At 44.1% G+C, this 11,091-nt stretch overlaps 1 protein-coding gene across 1 annotated transcript in view; it reads left to right on the plus strand.

Moving 5' to 3' along the window:
- The window catches only part of LOC308670401 (histone H2B 7-like), a gene marked incomplete at both ends in the record, with an annotated part of 61,718 nt that extends 51,751 nt beyond the window's left edge, over nt 1–9,967 (plus strand). Inside the window, 2 exons of the mRNA XM_081331900.1 lie at nt 7,812–7,882; nt 9,476–9,967. Of these exons, the coding sequence (XP_081188026.1) occupies nt 7,812–7,882; nt 9,476–9,967 (563 nt within the window). The remainder of the gene's footprint in view (nt 1–7,811; nt 7,883–9,475) is intronic.
- Between the last annotated feature and the right edge of the window lie 1,124 nt (nt 9,968–11,091).

The raw sequence follows: 11,091 nt of genomic DNA on the forward strand, positions 1-11,091 counted from the left end.
TACAACCTATAATACGTAGCCATAGTGGTCTGTGAACAGGATGTCAGCTAATAAGCTGAAAAGGTTTGGTTTGCTGAGCCTCAAAGCCAAACGTTTAGATGTAACCAAATTGTAATGTAGGGTCTTCTTGTTGGTTCCTCTTGTTGCGATTTATACCATTTTATTATCTCTCCAGGTTTACCGCATAAGAAAATAGAGAAAGAAAGGAAGATGGATTAAATTTGTTCTTTAAGCTGGCTTCTATAAAAACTTTAAAGGAGGCCTTCTGAATTATGAACCTTGAAATGTTCCAATCACTTACTGAGCCCATAAACTCTAACTAACTGCTAACTCATCCTTTAGTTAAAGGAGGAGTTCTTACAACATAAGATACCTTTAGACTACTTTGAATTATTACGGACATTACTTATTGCTGTTAAAAAGTCAGTTTAGGATCTGGTATATCAGCTTCTTTAGTTCACTTTCAGGACTTTTAATAAATATTCATCCTCTATGCTTTATGCATCCTGTAAAATGCCCAGAAATACAAAAGGAGGTTCCATTGGGTTGTTTAATTGTCGGTATGGCACGTTACAAAATGAAGATTGCTCTGTGAGGCATCCTGTATAAAAAAGACCATCCACCAAGACAGATTTAGGAGTCTGTTCTACATTGACACAAAGGGTTTGATGGAGTCTGCATGTAACTCATCTCTGTTTCTCCCTGGACTCCAGAGAGGCTATTTCCTAACAAGTGGTCATAAATTGCAGAAAGTGGGATTACCCTTGAGATTTTCGAATAGTCTGTGGATGGCATGCAATCTATCTCAGGAAACTTGATTTAGGGGCACAAGGGACCATCCGTGACAATACTTAGCATTGTTTTTTAAACTGCTGTGAAATCATTTAGAGCATTTGGGAGGTGCGTCCCACTCTCCATCGTTCATTCAAGCTTGCTTGTCTAAAAGCAAAGGCTTGTGGGGAAGAAAAAAAAACAGACCCTAAAGTGCTCTAGCAGAACAAAAGGGAATTATACAATTGCCTGGATTGGCTCCTCCTTAGCTATCTCAAAAGCTGGAAAATCGTCCCTTATACAAATTCACAAGGAAAAACTGGACTGCCCAAGATTGCAACCACTAGACAAATCAGACATTTATATGTATTTCAGGGGAGAATGAAAGAAGGGAGATGTTTTCACTTTAGTGGAACAGATGGAAATTTATTGTAGAAAGACTGCAGTCTTCCGTATGCTTGTTTTTCTGGGCAAAAACTGCAGTGATTTCAATGAGATCTTAATTATTGATTCCATATCTATCTTTGTTTTCCCTCCGGAGTTCAGATGTGGTAAATTCTGCTTCACTGGATCTCTTCAACCCATGTCTAGCCATCCTTAGTTACTTTAATTTGGATTGCTGCGCTCCAGAGAAGGCTGGGTTTGATGACCATCCTCCAATCTCTATTTGTCTTCCATCTCTTTTTCTTCCTCTCTTTCTTTCCTGTCAATAACTGAGTGAGGAAGCGAACGCTGCAAAATAGTCATCAGATCCAAATCCCCTTAGAGAGAACATCATGGTCAAGTGAGGATTTGAAATTACTCCCTTTAAGAATGAGTAGAATTCAAGGTTGCTGCCTGAATATTAGTGAGATTTGTTTTCGTCCCTTATTGTGTTGGAGAAATGTCTCAGATGCGTGTCAGTTAAAGAGTCATTCTCTTACATTTATGTTTAAATGGAAGATTGATCTCAAGGTGGGAGGAATGATAAATAAAGCCCAAGGAGTTTTACTTACAGATGCAAACGGACTGCTAACTCCAAGCTCTCCAAAGAGAAGTTCCACGTAGCAAACTGTGAATTGAAAAGGTCTTGATTCAACTAACAGTCAACAACATGAATGAAAAGAAGAACTAGGGGTGACATGATAGCAGTGTTCCAATATCTCAGGGATTGCCACAAAGAAGAGGGAGTCAAGCTATTCTCCAAAGCACCTGAGGGCAGGATAAGAAGCAATGGATGGAAACTAATCAAGAAGAGAACCAATCTAGGACTAAGGAGAAATTTCCTGACAGTCAGAACAATTAATCAGTGGAATGACTTACCTCCAGAAGTTGTGGGTGCTCCAGCCCTGGAAGTTTTTAAGAAGAGATTGGACAACCATTTGTTTGAAATGGTACAGGCTGGACTAGTAGACCTCTAAGGACCCTTTCAACTATTCTATTCTATTCTGTTCCGTTCCGTTCCGTTCCGTTCCATTCCATTCCATTCCATTCCATTCCATTCCATTCCATTCCATTCCATTCCATTCCATTCCATTCTATTCTATTCTATTCTATTCTATTCTATTCTATTCTATTCTATTCTATTCTATTCTATTCTATTCTATCAATAAACCACTCAGAATATTCTATCGATTTCTTCTCTCTTTAAAAGCCAAAGTTCTTAGGAGAAAGTGAGTGGAGAAATATGCCTTCCTTTCCTCATTCTTCACAAACACACACATAAAAATAACACAATACTCATGTACAGCCATGCACAAATCCATCAGTCTTGATAGATGGTGTTCAGTTTCTTTGTCTCCATTTAAAAGTGGGCGCAGATGCGTGCATACACTGTCTTCCTGGTTGTGCTTTGTGTCACTTGAAAGATTCTCAATGAGTTTAGCTGTCAACTTCCACCCGCTACAAATCTCGCTCTTCCTTTGTATGTCCCGATTAGACAACTTTTCTAGCTTCTCTTTGTTACCTTTCTGTGCTCCCTGTCATTACTCGGTTGGCAGAACAATTGGTGAAACTGATCAGGAAAAAAAAATTGAAACTCTAAGGCTTTTACGGCATGCTGTCATTTTCTCAAATCAGAAGAAATAGCAACAAGAATCAGAAAGCGCTTGCATTCGGTCCCATATAGCACAAGATGTTGCAACAATTATGGATATGGGGAGTGGGTTTCTACGATGTTACTCTCACCTTTAAGCAGGGCTTTTTTTTCTCATAGAACACTCAGAACGGAGTTCCGGCACCTTTTTTGGATGAAACCTTGTAGGGTAGGCAAGGCAGGTTGTATGACATGTGTGAGTTCCGGCACCTTTTTCTTTTACAAAAAAAGCACTGGGTAATATCACCAGCACCCAGGGCTTTTTTTCTCATAGAACGCTCAGAACGGAGTTCCGGCACCTTTTTTTGGATGGAACCTTGTAGGGTAGGCAAGGCGGGTTGTATGACATGTCTGAGTTCCGGCACCTTTTTCTTTTACAAAAAAAGCACTGCCTTTAAGTATCTAAAGAGAGTCTCCCAAAAGTGCCTTATAGCTGGACTTCCTCTGTATGGTTCCCTAAAACGTTAACATTTTATTTTACACAATTGTCATTTTAATGAGAAAGAAGACATCACTAAATACAAACCAGGTGAGTAATCATAGCAGGTCTCTTTAGTGTGAGTTTACTGGAAATGAAATGAAATTGAATTGAAATGAAATGTATTAGCTATTATGTTTTCCCTGTTCCCACGCTTTACTTTATGTCCATGGAGATGCTCCGCCATCCAGGTCATGACTGTCCCAACGGTGCTTTTTCAGGAGGCAACTGGACTTTCTTGTTTTTCCTTGAAGACCTTTCGCTTCTCATCCAAGAAGCTTCTTCAGCTCTGTTTCCCCACATCCAGTCAGAACTGAAGAAGCTTCTAGGATGAGAAGTGAAAGGTCTTCAAAGAAAAGCAAGAAAGTCCAGTTGCCTCCTGAAAAAGCATCTTTGAGACCTTTACTTTATGTTATGTTTCCTGACACTTTACCTAACATTATTATTATTATTATTATTATTATTATTATTATTATTATTATTATTATTATTATTATTATTATTATTTATTAAATTTGTATACCGCCCTTCTCCCGAGGGACTCAGGGCGGTGAACAGGGCACATATAAATAGAAAATACAAAAATTAAAAAAGAATTAAATAATCGCCCAGATAAAACAATAACAATATAAAAACCCATTAAAAACCCTAACATCCCCCATCAGGCCAGGCTGGCTTGTTTGAACAAATGAGTCTTCAGATCGCGCCGGAAGGAGCGAAGGTCGGGCGCCATCCGGAGCTCAACCGGCAACCGATTCCATAAATCCGGGGCACCCACAGAGAAGGCCCTCCCCCTGGGGGCCACCAGCCGACATTCTCTGACCGGAGGCACCCTGAGGAGGCCCTCTCTGTGGGAACGCACAGGGCGGAGGGAAGTTAACGCCGGCAGCAGGTGAGGGCGGAGCGAAGTTAACGCCGGCAGCAGCACTAACATGACCTGACTTTTCACTTCATTTTACTTTACTTTACTATTTTACTTCAGTTCACTTTAGTTTTTGGAGAACGGCTCTCGCCAGCCAGTCAAATTGTGTCCTTCAGCTGGAAAAACCTGTGAACTTGGCTCAACATCTTTTTCTTTTTGGATAATGGTGAGTGAAGAAGCAGCAGCTGAGATGCTACTGGCCCAAAGCTTTATTTGTCTGATGGAGCTCACACATGCATCCATACGAAGAAATGACCTATCTATGGTTTTAATCTGAAAAAAAGAGATTGGCATAGCAGAAGAATCACCAAATTAGGAGCTGTTTCGGGAGTTCAAGTCTGCATCATTCTTGACCTAGACAACGTATCTCATGGGTTGTTTTTTCCCCCCCCCCCTTACTTCTGAAGGGCAGTCAAGGAGAAAAAGAAATCTCTTGGCCTGGCTTGGTGTGAAACAAAAGGAATTCTTAGTTTCAAGTACACACATCATTTGTTAAAAGCAATATTTATCCGAGATGAAAGGCCTATAATAACAATGAGAAAGACGTTCAGCGGATGAAAAGCAACACAAAGCCAGCTGAGTCCTTTAAGATGAGTGCGATGTAAACAGAGAACGTCTTCTGTTGCTGAAAAGACTAAATGTGCATTGTTAGCAGGTGGTCCTTACTGTTTGTTTGAATCCTTGTTACAGCGGAGGGTCGCAATGCGCCATGGAGCGGTCCAACGTTGACTTGCTGACCGTTTGGGAAATGGGCTCCTTTTCCTTTGTTTCTTTGGAGGGGGTGGTGGTGGCTGGGGGTGGTGGAAGAAACTGAGTCGTTAATCTGAAGAGCTGGGAAACTGGTCAGAAGTTGGGGGCTCCATTTTCTTTTTACCCTATAATTCCCAGAGAGACACTTTAAGGAGGGAAAGAGCTCTTGCTTCTCTCTTTCTTCCTCTTCCTCTTTCTCTCTCCCCTTCCTCTTCCACTCCCTCTCCCTCTCTCTTTCCTTCTCCCTCCCTCCTTCCTCTCCCTCTCTCTTCCCTTCTCCCTCCCTCCCTCCCTCTGTCCCGCTCACCCTTCCTCCCACTCCCTCTCTTTCCTTCTCTCTCCCTCCCTCTGTCCCCTCCCTCTCCCTCTCTCTTTCCTTCTCCCTCCCTCCCTCCTCTCCCTCTGTCCCCTCTCTCCCTCTCTCTTCCCTTCTCCCTCCCTCCCTCCCTCTGTCCCGCTCACCCTTCCTCCCTCTCCCTCTCTCTTTCCTTCTCCCTCCCTCCCTCCTCTCCCTCTGTCCCTTCCCTCTCCCTCTCTCTTTCCTTCTCTCTCCCTCCCTCTCTCTGTCCCCTCCCTCTCCCTCTCTCTTTCCTTCTCCCTCCCTCCCTCCTCTCCCTCTGTCCCCTCTCTCTCCCTCTCTCTTTCCTTCTCCCTCCCTCCTTCTGTCCCCCTTCCTCCCTCTCCCTCTCTCTTTCCTTCTCTCTCCCTCCTCTCCCTCTCCCTCTTTCCTTCTTCCTCCCTTCCTCCCTCCCTCTGTCCCCCTCCACCTCCCTCCCTCTCTCTTTCCTTCTCCCTCTCTCCCTCCTCTCCCTCTCTCTTTCCTTCTCCCTCCCTCTGTCCCGCTCCCCCTTCCTCCCTCTCCCTCTCTCTTTCCTTCTCCCTCCCTGCCTCTTCTCCCTCTGTCCCCTCCCTCTCCCTCTCTCTTTCCTTCTCCCTCCCTCCCTCTGTCCTGCTCCCCCTTTCTCCCTCTCCTTCTCTTTCCTTCTCTCTCCCTCCCTCCCTCCCTCTGCCCCGCTCCCCCTTCCTCCCTCTCCCTCTCTCTTTCTTTCTCCCTCCCTCCCTTCCTCCCTCTGTCCCCTCCCTCTCCCTCTCTCTTTCTTTCTCCCTCCCTCCCTCCTCTCCCTCTGTCCCCTCCTTCTCCCTCTCTCTTTCCTTCTCCCTCCCTCCCTCTGTCCCCCTTCCTCCCTCTCCCTCTCTCTTTCCTTCTCCCTCCCTCCCTCCTCTCCCTCTCCCTCTTTCCTTCTTCCTCCCTCCCTCCCTCCCTCTGTCCCCCTCCCCTCCCTCCCTCTCTCTTTCCTTCTCCCTCTCTCCCTCCTCCCTCTCTCTTTCCTTCTCCGTCCCTCTGTCCCGCTCCCCCTTCCTCCCTCTCCCTCTTTCCTTCTCCCTCCCTCCCTCCCTCCCTCTCTCTCTCCCTCTCTCCCCCTCCCTCTCCCTCTCCCGGTCTACCCCTCTCTCGCCCCCTCTCTTCCCTCTCCCTGGCTCCCTCTCCTATATCTCCCACACCTTCTCCCTCTCTCTTTCCCTCTCCCTCTCTCACTATTTCTCTTTCTCTTATATGCACACACATAAACACACGCACCGCTATCTCATTATTTCTTGCCCACACGTTCCTTTCTGGGAATACACTCAAAAACCTCATAAATGCATATAAGTTGAAAATTAAATAATATTTTGCTTCACATGTCTGTGAGCTCTCCCCCCTCCCAGTGTTTTAAATAAGGCATTACACAAATAGTTTTAGACGTTACTATCCTAGAAGGCAATGCAAAATTGCCAGTGACATGATCTTCTTAGTGCTGGCCCTTATTTCTCTTCCCCAGGATGCTCACCTCCCTTATACGTTATAAATCTTTCTATACCCAGGAGAGGCTTTTTTTTTGTCCTCAAACATTGATTGTAGTCCTGATGAAGGTTTTCACTCCAAGGATCTTGAGTGAAAACGTTTGCATAGTTTTCCTGGCATTTGCATCAAGCATCTCCATCAATAAAATGATATGGATCTCAAGGCTGATTTGCTTGCAGCAAGCAGTTGGGTTTTTGTTTTGTTTTTTGTTTAAGAAAAGACTAGGCCAGGGGTAGGCAACCTTGGCTCTTTTATGACTCGTGGACTTCAACTCCCAGAATTCCTGATCCAGCATGGCTCAGCTTGGAAACTCTCCCTTTCCCCTCAGCATGGCTGGCTCAGGAATTCTGGGAGTTGAAGTCCACGAGTCATAAAAGAGCCAAGGTTGCCTACCCCTGGACTAGGCTAACCTTCTCCAGGTTGGTTCTACTCTAGATGCTAATTTTTCATAAATTAAGAAATGGCATTAAATGGAAGCTGGTCCAGAACAAGGCAAAATTTTCAGGCAGAGGTTTTGAAGGGTCCACAGCTTCACACTTCTATTTATACATTCTCATCCATGACAACAATAATTCCCTGATGTTATTTGTCAAGCCGGCTGCAATAGCAAATTTGTTCTATTTTGCTGTGTGTTTTTTTTTCCTTCCTCTGTATTAACCCACTCACTGATCTCACTCAACCTATTCAAATCCTTTCCCCTCCCTAAGAAAAAAATTATCATAACCATGCAAGGACAGAACAATCAGTTCTGTCCTGACTGACCTTTTGTATTAGTTAATATACGCAACCATTCAAATACTTGTTAATCTCCATAATCTGATGATGCCAACAGCCTCACGTTGGTCTCCTTGGCGTGTTATCCCTCTGTGTCTCTGTGTTTTGAAGACACCCTCCTTTTTAAAATCAGCCTGTGTCTGTTATGAAACAAAGCTTGTTTTTGGGTTGTTGTTGTTGTTTTTTTGTTCCTTGGCAGTTTCAATTGTACGATGGGTTTCGGTGCCTGTAAAGATCCAGAGGCTGTGTCAGCAGGATGTGATCAAAAAAGTAATGGTGCAATTGAAATTGAAACAAAAAAGACCAAAACACCTTCTCACCAGCAATCACCACCCAGATAAGCAAAAATTGACACCAGATTACCAAATTAATACCAAACAAACAGTAAACAGCAGTCTAATCAAGGAACTGCCAAGATGAAAAATTCTTCCACCAACACCGATAGGGCAAACCCCTTGTACATTAACAGAGAGCAAATCCCATTCCTTTCTGGCACTGATACGGTTACTTAGTTTGGTAAGGAAAGGTCTGCAAGAAAACAGCCAAGCTCAGAGAGCACCAAGGACCCCACATTTCAGCCCTGAGCTACAATATTTTCTCCTATGGAATGGAATGGAATGGAATGGAATGGAATGGAATGGAATGGAATGGAATGGAATGGAATGGAATGGAACGGAATGGAAAACAGAGAACAAACCCCATTCTCCTCTAGTACTGATAAAGTTACCTAGTTGGGTAATGAAATGTCTGCAAGAAAACAAAGCACCAAGGACCCCACAATCCAACCCTGAGCCACAAATGCTCTCTTCTATTGAAATTCTGCCAGGTTTTTAAATACACAAATGCACATTTAAGAAAACAGATGGATCTTTAGTGGTATTGTTGCAGTCCCCATCTTGAATTTCAACCCCACCCTGTAAAGACCTCTTGACTGAACAATTAAGTTACTAAATCTGGGGAGGGAGGTGTCTTGTTTACATTCACAGACCATGCCTTTGATATCTTAGTTCTCACAAAGGTGGACTTCAGACTGCGGAACACTGCAGATCTGTACATTTCAAGATGAAAATATAGAAACTAAATATTACTGATAAAAAACAAAAAAGATGCACGCACATACAAAGCATAGCTTTTTGTTTAACAAGCATGGAGTTCAGAGTGACAAAGTTTGTTCGGTTTCAGTTATTCGTTTCTGAGCAGAAGTGCTCTCTCCTCTGCCAAACACCTAATAATTAAGAATCACCCCATTAAATGATTTCCTTTGAAAATTCTGAAGTCAAAATTCTTCCCGAACAAACTACATTTATAGTCCAGTAGATTGCAGACTACTTAGCAAGTGCCTTAACAAGTTTTTATGAACCAGACCATCCCATTAAGTCATTTGATTTACAGGACTGGAAGGGACCTTGGAGGTTTCTAGTTCAATCGCTGCCCAAGGCAGGAGCTTTGGTACCATTCAAATGGTAGTCCAGTCTATTTTGGAAAACCTCCAGTGATGGAGCGCCCACCACTTCAGGGGGCAAGATGTTCCACTGACTGTTCTCACTGTCAGAAAATTTCTCCTTACATCTAAGTTGGATCTCTCTTTAACAAGCTTCCACCTTTTTTACTTCTTGTCCTGCCCTCAGGTGCTTTAAAGCAGAGGTCCCCAGTCTTTTGGGCACCAGGGACCGGTTCCATGGAGAGAGGTTTTTTTCCCGCGGACCAGAGAGTGCGTGGTTTTGTGTGCTGCCTGCATCTCACAGATGGGGCTTTGCTTGTTTGTGCGGACCGGTTGCTGGCATGCCGTGGCCCAGTACTGGCCCACGGACCAGGGTTGGGAACCCCTGCTTTACAGGATAAGTTGACCCTTCTTGTCTGAAGGGCTCCAAGAAGGCCATCACCAAGACGCAGAAGAAGGGCGACAAGAAGTGCAAGAAGAGCCGCAAGGAGAGCTACTCCATCTACGTCTACAATGTGCTCAAGCAGGTCCACCCCGACACCGGCATCTCCTCCAAGGCCATGAGCATCATGAACTCCTTCGTCAACGACATCTTCGAGCGCATCGCGGCTGAGGCTTCCCGTCTGGCCCACTACAACAAGCGCTCCACCATCACCTCTCGCGAGATCCAGACGGCCGGGCGCCTCCTCCTGCCGGGTGAGCTGGCCAAGCACGCCGTCTCCGAGGGCACCAAGGCCGTCACCAACTACACCAGCTCCAAGCAAACGAGCGAGTTTAAAGCGAAGCCTCCTTCGCCAGACCCAAACAGCCCCTCAATTACCAGAAGAAAAGTCCCCTTCTTCCTTCCCGTCGTTAGGCTAAGCATACTTACCATCCTCAACCTTTCTTTGTATGATTTAGCCTCCAAACCCTGATCGTCTTTGTGGCTCTTCTCTGCACACTTTCTAGGGCCTCTTTCTAGTCACCAGGTTTTATATGTTTGGCTATGATATGTTTGGGACACAGATATTTCCTTCCTTCTTGAAATTAGCTCTGCGTAAGTGGACGGTGGCGGAAGGGAAGACTTAGGACTAAAAACACTACTTAGCCAAAAGTTTCTCAAGTAGAGGGTGAGTTGAGGTAGCCAAGAGTCATAAATGGGTGGATCCACATCAAACATATGCGAGTAGGGCTGGTTTGGAGGAGGATTTAAAAAACAAAAACTGATACGCTTATGTTAAGGTTTGCCCAGCACTTTTTAGGTACAATCAGATTTGTTTAAGGAAAGGCTATGTACATTTTCACACCTGAAAAGCAATTCAGCTTCCCTATCTTTCTTATGTTCAACCAACCACAGACTCAGTGGCAAGTTGTCCAAAAGCAAACTTGCATTTTAAAATAAAATATTGCAGGCCATTGATATATTTTTTTATGTGATTTTTTTGTTGCCTGTTAATTATAATCCACTGCTGCTAGAGACTCTAGGAAGCAAACAGTGTCACCATGTGGCTTCTGATTAAAAGAGAGAGGAAAATGATAGCATTGTATATTGCTTGGAACTGAGAAAGATAGCAAAGTCATTAAGGTTGCTTCCCCAAATTTCTTTTGTTAGTTGTTGACCCTCAAGATTCCTAGAAAGCATCACCATCTTAAGTCTACCAACTAAGCTGGGGGGAAACTGCCGCATTCTACTAGCAAATTTAATGTCAAGGTTTGTACAAGCTAGTATTTCTCAAACTTTTCACAAGCAGACACCATTAAATAAATATTTGGGATGTGGAGGAACACTCAGTTAAGCAAATACCCCAGCCCTTCCATGTGTTTTCATGTTTAAGATTAGCAGGGTTGATGGCTTTTAGTGAATAAAATAGTTATCGTTATATTCCTTATGCCATCTCTTCTCCCCCATTTTAAAAGGAATTTGACACTAATTTTGTGCCAAAACGAATTATTGGATACAGGTAGTCCTCGACTTTCGTCCATTTGCAAAGCCTTTGGGGGCGCAGTCGCGGGCTCCTTCAGATTCACTGAGGCTGCCCAAAGCGAATTGGGTGGTCCT

Source organism: Vipera berus (assembly GCF_964194415.1).
Source record: "Vipera berus genome assembly, chromosome: 6".
Taxonomy (NCBI): Eukaryota; Metazoa; Chordata; class Lepidosauria; order Squamata; family Viperidae; genus Vipera; species Vipera berus.